Consider the following 21,609-nt stretch of genomic DNA (forward strand, 5'->3'; position numbering starts at 1 on the left):
TCAGCCTCGCTTCCTCCCTCACTCCTGCCCTTCAACTCACACGGCAGCGCCAGCGCCGCCAATCCACGCTGCACCGTGCCCGCCAGACTCCCAATTGGGAGGGAGGAGAGAGGGAGGAGAGAGGGAAAGAAAAAAAAGGGAGGGATGGAGGCAAAGAGAGGCATGGGGAGGGAATGTAGAAAGGGGATGAAGGAACGAAAGGAGAAAGGGAAGAAAGAGGGAGGGTGAGGAAAGAGGATGGGAGGGGGAGAAAGAGGGGGGATGGGGCAAGGAGGGAGGAAGGGGAGGATGGAGGGAGGGAGGGGAAAGGAAAGGTGTGTGTGTGCTTGTGTGTCTATCTCCCTATGCGTGTCTCCTTGTGTGTGTATGTGTGCCTCCCTGTGTGTGTGTGTTGTGTGTGTGTGTCTCATTGTGTGTGTATGTGTGCCTCCCTGTGTGTGTCTCCCTGTGTGTGTGTCCTTGTGTGTCTCCCTATGTGTGTATGCACGTCTGTGTGTCTCCCTGTGTGTGTGTGTGTGTGTGTCTCCCTGTGTGTGTGTGTCTCCCTGTGTGTGTGTGTGTCTCCCTGTGTGTGTGTGTGTGTCTCCCTGTGTGTGTGTGTGTGTGTGTGTGTGTGTGTCTCCCCATGTGTGTGTCTGTCTCCCTCCCTGAGTGTGTGTGTGTCTTCCTTTGTGTGTGTGTCTCCCTGTGCATCTGTTGTCACATCCTGGCCTTAGACAGGGCTGCCAACTCTTACGCTTTGAGCGTGAGAGTCACGCATTTCAGCCAATTCTCAAGCTGATGACAGAATTCTCCCACTGTCTTCAGTCCCTGCACAGTTTGTCTCTTTGCGCCATATCACAGCGATCTGTGCGGTCTGTGGAAGAGCGTCAGTTGGCGGCTGTGAGTGACGTCGCATCTCCTCTTTCTTGGTTGGATGAGCAGTCGCCGACAACATGAAGCAGCCGGAGATAGAACTAACCAGGTGAATTGGTTGTAAAACATGGGAGGGGATCACAATGAGGCCAAACATCTAGAACAGGGTTCGGCAACCTACGGCACATGGGCCGAATCCGGCCCGTAACCCGAAAAACCCTCCCACCCCCACTGGTCGCTACGCTCAATCGCAATTTCTCACTCTCAACTCTTCACCTTGTATTCTCCAACAATGAAAATGCAAACCTCATCTACTGTATCCGCTGTTCCAGGTGTGGACTCTGAAATATCGACGAAACCAAGCGCAGGCTCAGCGATTGTTTCGCCAAAGACCTCCACACAGTCTGCCTGGGCCTACCTGATCTCCCTGTTGTTAAACACTTTAACTCCCCCTCCCATTCCCACACTTACCTTTCTGTCCAGGGTCTCCTCCACTGTCAGAGTGAGGCCAAGTGCAAATTGGAGGAACAGCACCTCATATTTTGCTTGGGCACCTTACTACCCAATGGTATGAATATTGAATATTGACTTCCCTACCTTCAAATAACCCTTGTTTACCTTCTCTCTCTCCATCCCTCCCCCACCCTAGTTCTCTGACTGGATCCATTGTCCTGGTTAATGTTACTGATTGTATGTCTCGTTGTCACCCTCCTTCAATAATAGTGCAAAAAGACAAAATCAATGCCCCCAAGTCTATGTAGTTCAAAGCTTATTTGTAGGTTGTGGTGTTTAATAGCCTGATGGCTGAGGGGAAGAAGCTGATCCTGAACCTGGACGTTACAGTTTTCAGGCTCCTATATCTTCTTCCCGATGGTAGGGGTGAAATTAGCGCATTGCCAGGGTGCTGTGTGTCTCTCGTAGACTAAATGCAGTAAAATTGCAAGATATATTCCGAGCTGGAGTGTGAGAGTTTGTACATTACAATGAAGTTTGTACGTTACACTGAAAGCCCCGATTTATGTTGATTGGTGAGGATACATACAATGCTCGACACAGTTTTAGTGAATGTTGCTGAAACATTCTCAGGCATGCCATCGGGAATGACACAAGGAAGTGCCCAGGATAAGTTGGGTGCACACTCACATGGAAGTGATCATGAGCATGATTTAAACATGATTTAAAGCACCTTTATTTATGTTTTACTCCGAAACAAGATTTGAATAAATCCATTTTTAAATTTCTAATGTCGAACAGTTAAATTAGCATCGTAAATCAAATCTAACAAGATGTATATATCATGTTAATAATAGCCCTTGCAATGCAAAACTTTTTTTTGTTTCCTGAAATTTCCAAGGAGCAGCTGTTGAATAATTAACTGTCATTTCTGGATTTTCAATAGTTCACTTATAGGTTTTGAAGTCGGTATTTCAGGATCCTGAACATAGGAGAACATTGCCAAACTTCACATGAGACAGACTCAAAATGCTGGAGGAGCTCAGAGGGTCAGGCAGCATCTCTGGAGAGAAGGAATGGGTGACGTTTCGGCTCGAGACCCTTCTTCTTCAGACTCGAACTCGGGGGGGGGGGGGGGGGGGGGGGAGACACGGTGAAATGGAAGGGTAAGATGTGAAACTGACAGATCAAAGCAGCCCGTCAAGGAAATATAGAATGGTTCATTGTTAGCTGGGAGGAAGCTGACAACGAGGCACACCATAAACAAAAATAATCAGGAGGACAGTGAAACTGGTCAGAGAAAAATAGGGTGGGGGAGGGAAGGAGAGAAAGGGAAAGCAAGGGTTATGTGAAGTTATAGAAATCAATGTTCATAAACTGGGTTGTAAGCTGCCCAAGAGAAATATGAGGTGCTGTTATCTTGTGATGGCTGAATCTATTGAGTATTATTGATAGACGGACAAATACGTTTGATCATGTTTGATAAATAAGTCTGGTCTGGCAACTCCCTTCGTCTCTATCACAGTGGTGGGAAATAACTTGTTGAAGATTCCTGGTTGATTGATATCGGCCAATTAACATTCCCCTCTAAAGATTCCAGCTCTTCCAGGTTTCTCCCCCTATAACTCATCCACTGTCAGAGTGAGGCCACACTCAAACAGCACCTCATATTTCATAGAAACATAGAAATTGAAACTAGGTGCAGGAGGAGGCCATTCGGCCCTTTGAAGAGTGTGGCACTGAACTATCAACATCGACGGTGACCTTTGAATGATCTTTCATCGGACTTTATCGGACTTCAATGTTATATCTTTGCACTAAAGTAGTGCCCTTTGTCTATGCTGTGTGGACGGCCTGATTACTTTCACGTATAGTCTTTTCCTTGAGTTCATAGCATGCAACTAACAGTTTTTCACTGTACCTCGATACACATGACAATAATAAACTAAACTAAATGAAACTAAACTATTAAGAAAATATTCATTTTTTATTATTTTGGATCCAAAGTGGTTGATTTCATACTTGTTTTTTTATGAAATTCATTGGCGGCCACAGTTTGGTTATTGGCTTAATTGATACCAGTTTATACATTATTGACAAATGTAATTTCCCCCCGTCCGACCATCTATCTAGTTGTACCATTCAGCAGGACTAAACTACGACTTATCCGTCTTATGAGTCTGAAGAAGGGTTTGGGCCAGAAACGTCACCCATTCCTTCTCTCCAGAGATGATGCCTGTCCCGCTGACTTACTCCAGCATTTTGTGTCTATCTTTGGTTTAAACCAGTTCCTTCCTGCACAACATATCAGTTTCCTTCTCCTTTTTCTGGAGATAGATTGCATTTGACTGAACAGTTTGGCTTAGAATGCCCTCCCAACTTAAGTGAGTAGAAGCGCTCGGTGTAACCTTAATTCTCCCAGAACCACCACAGTTTGGGACTTTGATCCGTGAAATGCCATTTATAAAGATAAACTCGGAATAGAATTGTTATCTATAAAGGACAATATTTATTGCAAAATGTTGTACAAATACACAAGAAATAATACAAAATATTGATATCACATTTCCAACATTGGTGCAGAACAATTTAGTTATATAGATAGTTCAGGCATAGACTATTTTCTAAACGGGAACAAGATGCAGAAACCAGAGGTGCAAAGGGACTTGGGAGCGCTGGTGCAGGATCCCCAAAGGGTTAATTTGTAAGTTGAATTGGTAGTAAGAAAGGCAAATGCAATGTTAGCATTTATTTTGGACGGACTAGAATATAAAAACAGGGAAGTATTGCTGAGGGCTTTATAAGGCACTGGCCAGACCACATTTGGAGTATTGTGAGCAGTTTTGGGCCCCATATCTGATGAAGATCTGCTGGCATTGGAGAAAGTCCAGAGGAGGTTTATGCAAATGGTCTCAGGGATGATTAGGTTAACGTATGATGAGCGTTTGACGGCACTGGGCCGGTACTCGCTGGAGTTTAGAAGGATGAGCGGGGACCTCATTGAAACTTACCGAACAGTGAAAGGCCTGGATAGAGTGGATGTGGAGAGGATGATTCCTCTAGTGGGAAAATCTAGAACCAGAGGGCATAGTCTCAGATTAAAAGGACGTACCTTTAGAAATGAGATGAGGGGGAATTTCTTTAGTCAGACAGTGGTGAATCTGCAGAATTCATTGCCATAAACGGCAAATCATTGGAGATTGACGTGGAGATTTACATTTTCTTGATTAGTGAGGGTGTCAAGGATTATGGGGAGAAGGCAGGAGAATGGGGTTGAGAGGGAAAGTTAGATCAGCCATGGCGGAGTAGACTTTATGGGCCGAATGTCCTAATTCTGCTCCTATCACTTATGACTGGGGGAGTGCACAACTGATATACATAGCACCTTTACAATTGTACATTTAAGAAGCATAATACAATGCTGATAATAGCTGATACCACAATCTTGAGTGTAGGAATCCTGCACTTCCAAATGAAAGTTGGCATCAGGGTGAGAGTACCTTATTGCAAAAATGTCTCAGTGTTACATGCTGGCGAACAACCCTTTTGGAAGTCATTTGAGGTGCTCTCGTGTGTTTGTAGACCAAAGAACCCGGGAATCTTAAGATGAAATTCATGTCTCTCGGTCATCATTCTCTGAGGTCCATTCTGTGCAGGGCCCAGATGTCAGAATTACATTATCCAGTCCAATTTCACCAACGCTGCCCTTTCCTCGCTTGGCTTCAAAGACAATCTACAACATAATTAAAAGAAGAAATTGTAAAGCACAACATGAATGACAAATAAAAAGATTCCTTTAAACTGCTACAGAAGGCTATGGAGGCCAAGCCAATGGATGTTCTTAATGTAGATAGATAGATAGATTCTTGATTAGTACGGGTGTCAGGGGTTATGGGGAGAAGGCAGGAGAATGGGGTTAGGAGGGAGAGACAAATCAGCCATGATTGAATGGCCGAGTAGACTAGATGGGCCGAATGACCCAATTCTGCTCCTATCACTTATGAACTTATGTACTAAAGCTACCATTAAATTCCCATCTGTCTGCTCAACAGTAATGGATGATTTATTTATTTTCAATGCTGTTGCTGGCCCCATAGCAGAAGCGTCCATGTCGCGGGGCTGGAAACTGGAAGTATCCCGAGCTAATTCTGCTACCACCATCATCTATTGTGACAAGTGACGGCTCCCACTGATTGTCGCCGGAAGCTTGCGCCCTTTTCCGGACGGACGATGACAGCGAGGTCAACATTTGTAACAAGATGGACACGAATGAAGAATGCTGTTGCTGTTTGTTTTGTAATCATTTATTGTCTTTCCGCTGGCTGGATAGCGCGCAACATTAGCTTATCATTGTACCTCGGTACACGTGACAATAAACTAAACTGAACTGAACTAGCTCGGAGGTCTTCAATTATTTTTATCTATCTCTTTGGCTATTGTTCCAGTCATTCTTAGGTTCTAGTAGTAAAGTGATTCTATCTGTTTCCATCCTCTAAATACCCCCCAAACCACCTAGTTCAATTAGTACTGCAGACTAACGGCGTTCCAACCTGGGTTTATGATCGATCAGAGAAGCGTGAATTCAAATCTTATTCCAACTTTCCAGAACTTCAATAGAGATTTTAAAATACTGAATATAATGCTGGCTGTTCTTAATAAAGAAACCACTTGCTCAGTAATGTCCTTGAGCAAGCCCTTAAGCGGTACTGAATTGTTCCCAACACAAGAGGTGGGATGGCACAGTAGTGCAGCGGGTAGAGCTGCTGCCTTACAGCGCCAAAGACCTAGATTAGATCCTGACTACGGGTGCTGTCTGTACGCAGTTTGTACGTTCTCCACGTGACTTCCGGGTGCTCTGGTTTCCTCCCACACCCCAAAGACGTACAGGCTTGTAGATTAATTGGCTTCAGTAAAAAAAATTGTAAAATTTCCCTAGTGTGTCTGGGATTGTGTGTGGGGAACACTGGCCGGCGCGGAGTTGATGGGCTGAAGGGCCTGTTTCCGCGCTGTATCTCGAAACTAAACTAAACTAAACCGGTTGCAGTCATTCAAAAATGCACCCAGAACCACCTCAGCGGTGAAGTGGGCGATGAATGTTGGTTTAGCCAGCAATGCCAACATATGTAAATGTGTTTATAATAACCTGCCCCTGCTTTAGGCTGAAGCTGATATGAGAAATTGAGCGTTTAAGAAGGAACTGTAGATGCTGGAAAATAAAAGGTACACAAAAATGCTGGAGTAACTCAGTGGGTCGTTTCTTCTCCCCGCCTCCCCCCCATCCCCCATCAGTCTGAAGAAGGGTTTTGGCCCGAAACGTTGCCTATTTCCTTTGCTCCATAGATGCTGCTGCACCCATGAGAAATTGAGCAACGGGACCTGGGCTGATGGGCATTGTACTCTGCTTTCTAAATCCATGAGGAAAGTGAATGAATGATACTTTATTATCACATGTGACCTGTCACAGTGATATTCTTTGTTTTGCATGCACAAGGTATGTAAAGAGTAGCCACATAAAGGGCACTGACAGAGTTACGGCAAGGATTCAAGGCTCTTGGTCTTTGTAGCTGTTAAAGTGCATATCTTGTGGATTATATGCAAACTTAGTACAACCCAGGTGATTGTTTGTGTGCTAGCCGCTGAAGCAGGTCTGCAATCACATTGTACAATCGCTCCACACTCTTGTATCAATTGTAATGGCCAGATTTTAATCATCTATTATCTTTCTCCCGACCAGATAGCACGGAACAAAAAGCTTTTCACTGTACCTCAGTACACGTGACAATAAACTAAACTGGCGGGCTGACCTCCACCATGCTGAGGCCAGGCGGCAACTCTCGGACACTTCCTCACACCGACCCCTTCACCATGACCCCATAGACAAACACCAGGTATCATCTCCCAGACAGCTTCCTTATGGATCTCCCTCCACAGCCTCCAACCTTATCGTTCCCCAACCCCGCACTGCCTATTTCCATCTCCTTCCCAAAATCCACAAACAGGACTGCTCTGGCAGATCCATTGTTTCTGCCTGCACCTGCCCCAATGAACTCATCTCCACATACCATGATTCCATCCTATCTCCCCTTGTCCAGTATCATCCAACCTACATCTGCGACACAATGTACCCCCTTAAACTCTTCAATAACTTTCAATTGCTCGCCCCTTTTGCCCCATCTTTACCATGGACGTCCAGTCCCTTTACACCTCCACCCCCCACCAGGAAGGTCTCAAGGCCCCCTGGTTCTCACTTGAACAGTCCTGACCCTATCCATGTTTTCCAAAGATTCTGCCTGAACACCCTAGAACTTTGTGCCTTTCTTTTGTAAACCAGGATTGCAGTTCCTTCTTTCGAATGAATGAATGAATGAATGAAAACTTTATTGTCATTCAGATATACACCTAGACACAGTGCAACTTGAACGAAATTTTGTTGCATTTGACTCTCCAAAATCAGGTAATAGTAAAAAGTGCTAGGTGCGTCCATAAAAATGCCTCTTGTGCATGGTTCTGTAAATTAAATATACATAAAAAGTGTCGATATTTTAAAAGTTCTAGCCTCGGTTTTGTTGATTGTTCAGTAATCTTATGGCCTGGGGGATGAAGCTGTTGCAGAACCTAGTTGTCCCGCTCTTCATGCTGCGGTACCTCCTCCCAGAGTTAAGCAGTATGAACAGTCCAATTATGGGTGTGTGGGGGCTCTGGTAATGCCCTTAGCTCTAATCAGACAGCACTTGTACCCCATGTCCATGATGGAAGGACATAATTTACTGTTGTGGGAACTCAGATATCAAAGGCTTTTAATATTTATGCAGCCTGCTAGTTCCCTTTCCCTCCTCTTAGTTGGGCAGTAGTATTGCAACCCAACCCAACTCCCAGCATTTTAGAATTTCAAGTGGAATCAATATTTGTCAAAGGTTGACTGCAACAGATATCAGAGATAAACATGTTTACTAAGTGTGGTACCAAAAAACAACAAACTTTTATATGCAGGATAAGTTTTGGTAAAGCATTTCAGAAGGAAACATCAGTCTGGTCCAGTCTGGTCCATCTGCAGTTGTACAGGGTCTTGGTGAGACCACACCTGGAGTATTGCGTACAGTTTTGGTCTCCAAATCTGAGGAAGGACATTATTGCCATAGAGGGAGTGCAGAGACGGTTCACCAGACTGATTCCTGGGATGTCAGGACTGTCTTATGAAGAAAGACTGGATAGACTTGGTTTATACTCTCTAGAATTTAGAAGATTGAAAGGGGATCTTATAGAAACTTACAAAATTCTTAAGGGGTTGGACAGGCTAGATGCAGGAAGATTGTTCCCGATGTTAGGGAAGTCCAGGACAAGGGGTCACAGCTTAAGGATAAAGGGGAAATCTTTTAAAACCGAGATGAGAAGAACTTTTTTCACGCAGAGAGTGGTGAATCTCTGGAACTCTGGAACACAGAGGGTAGTTGAGGCCAGTTCATTGGCTATATTTAAGAGGGAGTTAGATGTGGCCCTGGTGGCTAAGGGGATCAGGGGGTATGGAGAGAAGGCAGGTACGGGATACTGAGTTGGATGATCAGCCATGATCATATTGAATGGCGGTGCAGGCTCGAAGGGCCGAATGGCCTACTCCTGCACCTAATTTCTATGTTCTATGTTTCTATGTTTCTTATCTAATGCAAACCTACCATACTGTATCACTAGAAAACATGCTCTGTGTGACACGATACTCAACAAAAATAGAATACAAACATTGTTTCTGCTGGAGATACATTTGTCTTTGATTTGCAGTCTAAGTGTGCAAAGACACTGGAAAAAAAGGACTTCAGGTAATTATGTCAATATACTCGTTTGACTGTGTGTATATCATGGGCTGTTTGAGATTAAATATAAGGCTCTTGGTCTTTGTGGCTGTTAAAGTGCATATCTTGTGGATCATATGCAAACTTAGTCCAATATCTCAATCTTTGTGCATGTACAGGTCTTGAATATTATTCAGACCACCAGGTATTTTTAGTTTAGTTTCGAGATACAGAGGGGAAACAGGCCCTTCAGCCCACCGAGTCCGCACCGACCAGCGATCACCGCACATTAACACTATCCTGCACATACTTGGGTCAATTTGCATTGATAAAAGACAATTAACCTACAAACCTGTACGTCTTTGGAGTTTGGGAGGAAATCGAGGATCTCACAGAAAACCCACACAGGTCATGGGGAGAACGTACAAACTCTGTACAGACAGGACCTGTAGTCGGGATCGAACCTGGTCCCTGGCGCTGTAAGGCAGCAACTCTACCGCTGCGCCATCATGCTGCCCGATACTGTTAAAGCTTTATCCATGACCAGTACAGAAAACCTACCCATACCCTACTGAAACCCTTTTAAGCCCCTGTCCTACTTTCCCGAATTACTCATTAATTCTCCTTGGTTTTCCTCCTCCCATCAGCACAGGAGCATCTGAAGGCTGTGTGTGCTCAGTCCCCTGCTCTACTCACCCTATCCCATGACTGTGTAGCCAGACATGTTCCAAGTACATTTTCAAATGCACCAAAGACACCCCCACTGTTGGATGAGTTGAGGTAATGATGAGTTAGAGTGTTGGAGGGAGATCGATCATTAATTGAATGGTGCCAGAACAACAACCTTGCCCGCAATGTCAACATGACCAAGGAGCTGATTGTTGATTTTAGTAGAGGGAAACCTAGGATCCACAAGCCTGCATTCATCAACGGTTGGCAGTGGAGAGAGTCAATAACTTCAAGTTCCTGGGCGTGCATATCTCTGAAGATCTGTACATGTCCAGCACATTGTTGCAATCATAAAGAAAGCTCATCGACGCCTCTAATTCCTAAGAAGATGAGATTTGGTATATTGATGCATACTCTTTTGAACTTCTACATGTTTACAGCAGAGGTCAAATCGAGTCGGAAGGAACTGCAGATGCTGGTTTACAGGTGGTCCAAAAATGGTAGTGTTATTGTGTACCGTTTTGGCGTCATTCAGGGCATGGCTATGCAGACACACATACAGACTCACAAACAAACACATGGATGGATGGATGGATGAATGTATGTATGTTTTGGGATTATGCGTTCAAAGATGTGAAGAGAGAAAAATCTTCCCTTAATTCTTTTTTTCCTACATTTGATATCATGTTTCACATACAAATTCTTCCCGTTCTGATGAAATAATAACTCAATTTCTGGCCTGCTGAGCTATTTGAGTACCCTCTATTGTTTAACCATACAATGAGGGCGCTGAAGGTCCTCTCAGTGAAAGTGTATAACATCATGTGGGGCACAGATTTAGTTTAGTTTAGAGACACAGCACGGAAACAGGCCCTTCGGCTCATCAAGTCCACAGGGATCAGCGATCCCTGCACATTAACACTCCCTACACACACTGGAGACAATTTTGCATCTGTAGAAGGGTCTCGACCCGAAACGTCACCCATTCCTTCTCTCCAGAGATGCTGCCTCACCTGCTGAGTTACACCAGTATTTTGTGTCTACAAGCTTGTACTGTTTGCTTTATTAAAGTATTGAGCAGCTTCCTCACTTACATTTTGCTGGGTTTCAGAACTGCTTCTAGCAGTTATTGTAACGCGTCCAACTTTCCAGCCTTCCTCTTTGTCTCGGATCCACTCCCAGATCGAAGGAACTCCGTTATTGGAAAGTACCCGGAGATTTCCAATCTTCTCTCCCACAAGCCGATACTTAAAGGTTACACAGAAATCCTTCTTCGGAACGAGATCGCCGATGAGAAGTTTCAAATGGCCAACCTCGTTCTTAATCCCGACGAATGCAGGGACTGCCATGTAGTGCCCATTGCCTGGTGAGTGGGAAATAACATGGTAATGTTGCGGAATCAAACTAGCATGTCGTCTAAAATTCCATGCATGTTTTCAATGCTTCCTGAAGCCTGACGTTCATAATTCAGTCTACTTTCAAGATTGAAAGAGTGTAGCCAGCTTGCATTACACTACAATCGATAATAAGGATGACAAATTCATTTGTAGCACTCAGTAAGGAGTTGTTTAAGTATTTATAACTAGTGCAGTGAACATTGTAGCAAAGGAACATTGCCCTTTGGCCCACAATGTCTGTGCTAAACATGATGCTAAGATCAACTTTTGTTTGCCTGCACATAATGCATATCTCTCCATTCCCTGCACATCCATATGCCTAACCAAAAATATCTTCCATGCCACTATCGTATCTGCCTCAACCTCCATCCCCGGCACCATCTTGATTAGTACAAGTGTCAGAGGTTATGGGGACCACACAACTGGTGGAAGCAGTAATGGTGCTGAATGCAGCTTCAATGGGCCAGAGTGAGTTGGAATGGAGTAAGGGTGCAATAGTAATGGAATAACATACGTTGAGACTTTGACGGCACTGGGCCTGTACTCGCTGGAGTTTAGAAGAATGAGGGGGAATCTCATTGAAACGTACTGAATAGTGAAAAGCTTGATAGAGTGGATGTGGAGAGGATGTTTCCACTAGCGGGAGAGTCCACGACTAGAGGTCACAGCCTCAGAATTAAAGGACGCTCCTTTAGGAACAAGACGAGGAGGAATTTCTTCAGTCAGAGGATGGTGAATCTGTGGAATTCATTGTCACAGAAGGCTGTGGAAGCCAAGTCAATAGATAATTTTAAGGCAGAGATAAATAGATTCTTGATTAGTACGGGTACCAGGGGTTATGGGGAGAAGGCAGGAGAATGGGGTTAGGAGGGAGAGATAGATCAGCCATGATTGAATGGCCGAGTAGACTTGATGGGCTGAATGGCCTAATTCTACTATTCCTTATGACCTTATGTTACAGGCACTTACCAGTCTCTGTGTAAAATATTAACCCACACATCTCCTCTAAACTTTGCCCCCCTCACCTTAAAGTTATGCCCTCTATTATCGCACCTATCTCTGCCTCTCATAGTTTTATGTTACTTCTACCAGGTCTCTCAGCAACCCCTGATGTCTCAAAGAAAACAATCCAAGTCTATCCAAGCTCTCAGTGTAGTTAACACTGATCCTGATCCAAGAATCCTTTTGGTAAGTCTCCTCTGTACCTTTTGAAAGCATCCTCATCCTTCCTGTAATGGGGTGACCAGAACTGCATGCAATACCTCAAATGTAGCCTAATGCCCCTGTCCCACTTAGGAAACCTGAACGGAAACCTCTAGAGACTTTGCGCCCCACCCAAGGTTTACATGCAGTTCCCGGAGGTTCCCTGAGGTTTTTGTCAGTCTCCCTACCTGCTTCCACTACCTGCAACCTCCGGCAACCACCTGCAACCTCTGGAAACCGCATGGAAACCTTGGGTGGGGCGCAAAGTCTCCAGAGGTTTCCGTTCAGGTTTCCTAAGTGGGACAGGGGCATAACAAAAATCGTATTTGCTAGGAAAGAGTTTGCAGGTACCCTGAGGAGAAATCTGGAGAATGGGACTGAGTTGATTGTCGTTATGCTGAGCCTGTACAGATTCAGAGGCCTTCCATGCTCTGACCATTGTGTGCTTCCGTAAACACTAGTGAATATTAAGCAACAGCAATTGAATTCAACAAAATACATTTCATTAAAATACATCTTAATTAAAAAGTCACCATTAGGCAGATCAGCAACTTTCCAGTCAAAATCATCCTCTGTATCCTGGATCCATTCACAAACACCTTGGTTAAAATTGCAGTCCACAGAAAAATCTAAAGAGAAAGACAGAGACTTTCTTATTAATCCATTCCAGCTGATATATGTTCATGTATTTGATATATCTATTTTGACCAGAGAAAGGCTTTCCCACTCAAATCCTTTTGATGTCAGTGAAGAGGAATTTTTATTGTCATATTCAAAAACACATAATATGAATTTCAACATGGAAATATTGAATGGAAATCTCCACCACGGTTGAAAGATGTCCAGCAATTGTAAAACTTAACTTATATTTCTAGTATGTAGTGAGATCTGGACGCATGTATAACAGTTTTCAATCAGAGAAGGACTTGTAAAGTGAATCACTACTGATTATCAAAACCTCTCTTGAACATGAAGAAAGGAAAAAGGAAGAGGAGAAGCCCGAGAGTGAGGGAACGTTGAGCAGGTGAGGAGACAGGGCTACCGGAAATGGGAGAATTCAATGTTTATGCCACTAGGGTGCAGACTGCCCAAGCGGAATATGAGATGCTGTTCCTCCAATTTCCGGTGGTGCTCACTCTGGCCATGAAGGAGGCCCAGGACAGAGAGGTCGGATTCGGAATGGGAGGGGGAGTTGAAGTGCTGAGCCACCGGATGGTCAGGTTGGTTAATGCGGACCGAGCGGAGGTGTTCGGCGAAACGATCGCCAAGCCTACGCTTGGTCTTAGATGAGGTTGGAGCAATGAAAATTGATTGCTCAGTTTTGGACCAGCCTGAAACCAAAACACTCATTTAACTGAAGCCTGTGTTTCATGTTAAGTATCCTCTGTCAGTCACCACTTAACACTGAAACCACCTCCCTAATCCCCCCCACCCACCCCCACCTCTTCTGTACATTCTCACTGTGAATGCTCTGGTTTCCTCCCACATCCCAAAGATGTGCAGGTTTATAGGTTAATTGGTCTTTGCGAAATTGCCCCAACTGTGCGTGAGTGGATGTGAAAGTGGCATAACATAGAACTCATGTGAATTGGTGTTGGATAGACCCAAATGGTGAAGTAACTCAGCGGGTCAGACAGCACCTCTGGAGAAAAGGAATAGGTGACGTTCCGAGTCTGAAGAAGGGTCTCGACCCGAAACGTCACCTATTCCTTTTCTCCAAAGATGCTGTCTGACCTGCTGAGTTACTCCAGCTTTTTTTGTCTATCTTTATGTGAATTGGTGATCGATGGTCAGCTTGGATGCTTCCATGCCGTATCCCTAAACTAAACTAAACCAGCACATACATACACAGAGAGGCTGAAGCTTTTAATTCAAAGTGAGATTAAATTTAATAGAGAGCACCACAACCAGTAGCTATACATGTCTCACCAAACTTGCACATCTGATGTATTTAGAAACATAGAAACATAGAAATTTAGGTGCAGGAGTAGGCCATTCGGCCCTTCGAGCCTGCACCGCCATTCAATATGATCATGGCTGATCATCCAACTCAGTATCCCGTACCTGCCTTCTCTCCATACCCCCCTGATCCCCTTAGCCCCAAGGGCCACATCTAACTCCCTCTTAAATATAGCCAATGAACTGGCCTCAACTACCCTCTGTGGCAGAGAGTTCCAGAGATTCACCACTCTCTGCGTGAAAAAAGTTTCTTCTCATCTCGGTTTTAAAGGATTTCCCCTTTATCCTTAAGCTGTGACCCCTTGTCCTGGACTTCCCCAACATCGGGAACAATCTTCCTGCATCTAGCCTGTCCAACCCCTTAAGAATTTTGTAAGTTTCTATAAGATCCCCTCTCAATCTTCTAAATTCTAGAGAGTATAAACCAAGTCTATCCAGTAATACTATAATAATATTTGGGACACTACGATAAATATCACTTTAGAGCATCACTAACCCTGCCCTGACAAGATGTCGACAAGAAGCTATAATACTAAAGGCAATGGATTTTCAGATGCTCAGCGGTTTATTTGTTTATTACCGTCATTAAAAAGATCTTGTATCACGAGTTCCTTCTTGCCCAGCACTGGACTAAACACCGTGGCTTCATTGCGCTTGGGGACTGAAACAAACCATTTTTGTAAGATTAGATAACATTAGATAATACAGCATTAGATAATACATGCATACAAATTCTTATAAATTAGTATTGAATATTAATACAGAGCTGTTTACCTTGGCAACTCAACGTGCTCAATATCCACTCATCTCAATCATTGGCCTAAACTACTGGTTTGGTCAATATTATGCCTATCCCCTTTAGAACTAAAATCAGATAATTTGAGCAGCATCTTGAGGGCCTGGCCCACTTGGGCGTCATTTGCACGTCATTTACGTGACATAATTTACACGTCTCAACACACGACGCGCGCATGGCATGCATTACGTGCGCAGTGACGTGTGGTCGCGCGCGGCGCCCCAAGATTTTGGGATTCACAAAATCTTCGCGCGCCACATGCGTGACGTGCAAATGACGCCCAAATGGGACAGGCCCTTTAGCAATGATCTAAATTTGAGGTGGGCTGTGTTTTGGGCAGCATTAGTGGATTTATGTGATGAAGAATTACTAATCCCAGAATCTATTCAAATTTAAATTTCCAATATTTCATTTCTATTTCTTTTTCAAATTCCTCATGAACATTTGTAAATTTTGTTCTAAAATATCTGAATACAAATATAAATCAGATATCACTTAAAAAGTCAGATTTTTGTTGTACAAACCACACCATAAAATTGTTGCTTAGTGACACTTATTAATCAACTGGCGATGGTATTATTGAACATTGTTCCAAACCTGTTAAAGATTTACGTACTAAAAATGTACTCAGACCGTTTTTCCTTTGGATAAACGTTGATAACATGCAAAGTCCCACTCAAAAAAACACCTGAAAACATGTAAAGAGTTTCACATTGTGACAAGACAAAGGTGTCAATGGTTTCCTCATGGCTTATTTTAAAGGAGCATTCACTTTGAGTGGTTTTGCCTCGAAATTGCTTCATAACTATAATGTCAAGGGCAAAGGAATGTGGCTGGTGAAATAACCAGAAGTAATGCTTTGTATGTAGCTAGTATATGTCTGCGTAGGAAGGAACTGCAGATGCTAATTAAACCGAAGATAGACACAAAAAGCTGGAGTAACTCAGCGAGTCAGGCAGCATCTCTGGAGAGAAGGAATAGGTGAAGTTTTGGGTGAGGAAGTCACAACCCAAAACGTCACATTTCCTCCAGAGGTGTTTAATTTATACGTTTTGTGAAAGGAGGATCCTTCTTCAGACCGAGTACATATCTGTCTCCTGCTTTTGCCTGGTGTGAGATGCAGAGTTTTAAAAATATTCCTACAGTTTTCACCTTGTCCAATTTTCAATGAGTATCGTAAAGCTGGTATTAAATTACTGAAGCCAAGCTCAACCCTTGTTCATCAGTCAGTGGATATATTTAACGCAGAGATAGGTAGATTTTTGATTAGTATAGGTGTCAGAGGTATGGGGAGAAGGCAGGAGAATGGGGTTAGGAGGGAGAGAATGGCAGAGTAGACGGGCCGAATGGCCTAATTCTACTGCTATTCCTTATGACATGACCTTATGATCTCTTTGGAGGACAATTACCTCTTGGAAATCTCCAACAGAGCACCTTCCTCCTTTGTTTGGAGCTCTGGTGATCAATGATGGAATTCCCAGACCTGCCGCCTCCTGTTTTGGGAGAATGTAATCTTGAGGCTAAATTGCTGTGATAAAGGTCTAGCTGCTGGGCATTCATTTGTGCTACAGTTTCTTTATTTCAAACGCACTGTCACTAACAATTCTCAGAAACAAGTTCTTTATCATATGATCCCCTGGTGGTTCCTTAGTCTGAAAATGTCCTTCAGCTACTAAACATCTGCCAACAAGGCCTGTTAATCTTACGTGAAAGAAAAATTTCAGACTCCAAATTATTTATTAAAGACCCCAAATTATTTATTAAAGACTATTCTTCCAAAAATTTCAGACTCCAAATTATTTATTAAAGACTATTCTTCCAATGCTTCCAATTCATAGCAATAAATCAGTTTTACAAACTCTTTGTTGACACAAGTTTCCAAGTTGCCTTTGGGCTGGGATATTCGTGAAGTGTTTTGGAAGCTTGGAAGAATTTATCCTTCCCAGAAAGTGCGTCATGGTGCAGCCTAAGTGGAAACAAGGTCATTGCGGAGATTTTGCACATGTTGTAGATCAGTAATTAGCGGGCAGAAAATATGACTACGGGTTAAAATAAAAAATAGTGCAAATCTCTCTGGCTACTTCTAGAACCTCAGGAGGTACCGCAGTGTTAATGGGCAAATGAGGTGGAGGCATTCATCAATTTGACAATGTTCCATTTAGGATTTTTCGCTAAAATTAGTGTTAGTATTAATAGCAGTATTATTATATATTATTATTATTATAATCAATATGTACTAATTTACTGGTATATACTTGCATCCCCTCTCTCTCCCTTCCCCACCCAAGTCGTCGTACTAGCTTCAAAGCCGTCTTGTTGAGTCTCATTAAGCCCACAGCTAACATTTATCATTGCATATCTTTAATTCATTTGTTCTATATCTCTCCATATCACCGTCTACATCTCTTGTTTCCCTTCCCCCTAATCTCAGAAGGAGGATCTCGACTCGAAACGTCACCTATTCCTTTTCTCCAGAGATACATGCTCCAGTATACACTAATTAATATATACTAATTATTACTAATAATCCTAACATTAGTATTAGGATTAGTATTCATCTTCTTGTGCAAAATAGCAAAATACTTCTGCTTGCTTCAGTAGAATCTTCAACAACTCTTTGGACCATGTGTCTTTGACTCATGGGCCTGTCCCACTTAGGCAACTCTTTATGCAACTGCCAGGGACTAATTTTAATGAATTCACCTATGACACCTGGCGACAACCTATGACAACGCTTACGACAACCAATGACCAAACGTATGTCAACCTACGACAGCAAAAATTGTCACCACTGCCGCCAACATTTTTTTTTAATTTTGAAAATTTTGTGGGAGTCGCCTGTAGTTGCCCAAAAAATCACCTAAGTGGGATAGGCCCGTAAGTGGTTGAAATTTGACATGTATTTCCAGAGGAGATGGCGGAATCAAATACATTTACTACATTTAAGACCTTTATTGAGACACATATTGGCAGGATACAGCTCTGATGCAGGCAAATGTGATTATTGTAGCTAGGCAAACAGACTGTGGTGCGCAGAGGGGCCTGTTTCTGTGCTGTACAATGCTTAGTCTCTATGACTATGGCTTACAAAACTAGTTCTCATGATAAAATATGATGAATTTTCCATGCAGAGGAAAACACTGTATGGAAATGGCCATCATGCATTTTGCATAGGGCTTTTGATATCTATAATGTTGTCTAACTTTTTATCACTGTTGCAAATTGAGGAGTGCCTGTATTTTCAAGTGCAGTCATGTTGTACTTTATTAAATACAGCAGCCAATTTGCCTGCACTGTGGTCTCACATGTATCTATGTGGTAAGCTCTGGTAATGATGTCGACTGTGGAGAAAACAATAGCCAGGACACAAGGAAGAACACCACAACTCTTCTTCAAAGTCTTCCATACTCTGGGAGAGAAGTTCAAGTGATTTATTTTTGATGATCTTATTTTCAACCAGAGATGTCACAACCAATCTGGTACGCATCCTTCTTTGGCACCTTATCACTGCGACAAGTCCACCTGGGCCGACCTGATCTCACTGTTGCCAAACACTTTAATTCCCCCTCCCATTCCCACGCTAACCTTTCTGTCCGAGGCCTCCTCCACTGTCAGAGCGAGGTCAAATGCAAATTGGAGGAACAGTAACTCATATTTCTCTTACAACCCAGCTGTATGAAAATTGATTTCTCTAACTTCAAGTAACCTTTGCATCCCCTCTCTCGCAGTCCCTCCCCCATCCAAGTCATTCATTCGTACCAGCTTCAAGGCCGTCTTGTTGAGTCTCATTGTCTGTAACTAGTTTTCACCTAACCCACAGCTAACAATGGCCTGTCTCCTTTATCAACATTACATTTTTGCATCTCTTTCATTCATTTGTTCTATATCTCTCTATATCAACATCCTTTTGCTCTGGTATATTATTTAATTCACATGTTTAATCAATAATATAACCATATAACCATATAACAATTACAGCACGGAAACAGGCCATCTCGGCCCTACACGTCCATGCCGAACACTTATTTTTACTAGTCCCATCTACCTGCACCCAGACCATAACCCTCCATTCCTTTCCCATCCATATACCTATCCAATTTATTTTTAAATGATAAAATCAAACCTGCCTCCACCACTTCCACTGGAAGCTCATTCCACACAGCTACCACTCTCTGAATAAAGAAGTTCCCCCTCATGTTACCCCTAAACTTCTGTCCCTTAATTCTGAAGTCATGTCCTGTTGTTTGAATCTTCCCTATTCTCAGTGGGAAAAGCTTATCCACGTCAACTCTGTCTATCTCTCTCGTCATTTTAAAGACCTCTATCAAGTCCCCCCTTAACCTTCTGCGCTCCAAAGAATAAAGACCTAACTTATTCAACCTTTCTCTGTAACTTAGTTGCTGAAACCCAGGCAACATTCTAGTAAATCTCCTCTGTACTCTCTCTATTTTGTTGATATCCTTCCTATAATTGGGCGACCAAAATTGTACACTACACTCCAGAATTGGTCTCACCAATGCCTTGTACAATTTTAACATTAGATCCCAACTTCTATACTCAATGCTCTGATTTATAAAGGCTAGCATACCAAAACCTTTCTTTACCACCCTATCTACATGAGATTCCACCTTCAGGGAACTATGCACAGTTATTCCTAGATCCCTCTGTTCAACTGCATTCCTCAATTTGCTACCATTTACCGTGTACGTCCTATTTTGATTTGTCCTGCCAAGATGTAGCATCTCACACTTATCAGCATTAAACTCCATCTGCCATCTTTTAGCCCATTCTTCCAAATGGCCTAAATCTCTCTGTAGACTTTGGAAATCTACTTCATTATCCACAACACCACCTATCTTAGTATCATCTGCATACTTACTAATCCAATTTACCACACCATCATCCAGATCATTGATGTACATGACAAACAACAGTGGATCCAACACAGATCCCTGAGGCTCCCCACTAGTCGCCTGCCTCCAACCTGACAAACAGCCATCCACCATTATTATCTGGCATCTCCCATTCAGCCACTGTTGAATCCATCTTGCTATTCCTGCATTAATACCCAACAATTGAATCTTCTTAACCAACCTTCCATGAGGAACCTTGTCAAAGGCCTTACTAATGTCCATATAGACAACATCCACTGCTTTACCCTCATCAATTTCCCTAGTAACCTCTTCAAAAAATTCAAGAAGATTAGTCAAACATGACCTTCCAGGCACAAATCCATGTTGACTGTTCCTAATCAGACCCTGTTTATCCAGATGCTTATGTATATTATCTCTAAGTATCTTTTCCATTAATTTTCCCACCACTGAAGTCAAACTAACAGGTCTATAATTGCTAGGTTTACTCTTAGAACCCTTTTTAATCAATGGAACAACATGCGCAGTACGCCAATCCTCGGGCACTATTCCCGTTTCTAATGACATTTGAAATATTTCTGTCATAGCCCCTGCTATTTCTACACTAACTTCCCTCAATGTCCTAGGGAATATCCTGTCAGGACCTGGAGACTTATCCACTTTTATATTTTTCAAAAGTGTCAGTACTTCTTTTTCTTTGAATCTCATAGTATCCATAGCTACTCTACTTGTTTCCCTTACCTCACATAATTCAATATCCTTCTCCTTGGCGAATACCGAAGAAAATAAATTGTTCAATATCTCCCCCATCTCCTTTGGCTCTGCAGATAGCTGTCCACTCTGTCTCTCTAATGGACCAATTTTAACTCTCGTTATCCTTTTTCTATTAATATAGCTGTAGAAACCCTTTGGATTTACTTTCACCTTACTTGCCAAAGCAACCTCATATCTCCTTTTAGCTTTTCTAATTTATTTCTAATGTTTTATTATTAATATTGAATGTTTTATGTATCATTCTTAACTGTCACTGTATGCCATGTTGTCACTAGCGTGCGGAGCACCAAGGCAAATTCCTTGTATGTGAATACTTGGCCAATAAACATTCATTCATTCAATCATTCATTCATTCATTCAATCATTCATCATTCAATCATTCATTCATTCAATCAATCATTAATTCATGCATGCATTCATTCATTCATTCATATCTCTTGTTTTCCTTTCCCCTGACTCTCAGTCTGAAGAAGGGTCTCGTCCCGAAACATCACCTATTCCTTTTCTCCAGAGATGCTGCCAGACCCACTGAATTACTCCAGCTTATTGTGTCTATCTACAATTTAGCTTGATAGGTGTCTTAAAATGTTTGTGGCAACAGGTTCTACCTTAAACCCTTTTTATAGCTCCACAAGAAGGTGTGTACATAATCAAATGGAAGCGAGCTAGGAAGTTGAATTGCTGTGAGTTATTTTCTTTGGATAAATGGGTAACCCAGAGATTCTGTCTGTTCGGGTGAAAATTCATGTCACGTTTAATGAAGAGCGCCCCCAATACAACTTATCTGAACTGATGGTAGACACAAAATGCTGGAGTAACTCGGCGGGACAGGGAGCATCTCTGGAGAA

General features: G+C 42.8%; 1 protein-coding gene across 2 annotated transcripts in view; it reads right to left on the bottom strand.

The window, feature by feature from the left end:
• Window positions 1–3,794: 3,794 nt before the first annotated feature.
• Window positions 3,795–21,609, bottom strand: part of egfl6 (EGF-like-domain, multiple 6) — a 52,624-nt gene continuing 34,809 nt past the window's right edge. For both annotated transcript variants that reach the window (XM_055644398.1, XM_055644399.1), the window contains exons 10-13: window positions 14,901–14,981; window positions 12,895–12,990; window positions 10,856–11,124; window positions 3,795–5,041 (exon numbers count right to left, since the gene is read on the bottom strand). In XM_055644398.1, the coding sequence (XP_055500373.1) occupies window positions 4,922–5,041; window positions 10,856–11,124; window positions 12,895–12,990; window positions 14,901–14,981 (566 nt within the window). In that variant the 3' untranslated portion in view covers window positions 3,795–4,921. The remainder of the gene's footprint in view (window positions 5,042–10,855; window positions 11,125–12,894; window positions 12,991–14,900; window positions 14,982–21,609) is intronic.

Source organism: Leucoraja erinacea, chromosome 13 (assembly GCF_028641065.1).
Source record: "Leucoraja erinacea ecotype New England chromosome 13, Leri_hhj_1, whole genome shotgun sequence".
NCBI lineage: Eukaryota > Metazoa > Chordata > Chondrichthyes > Rajiformes > Rajidae > Leucoraja > Leucoraja erinaceus.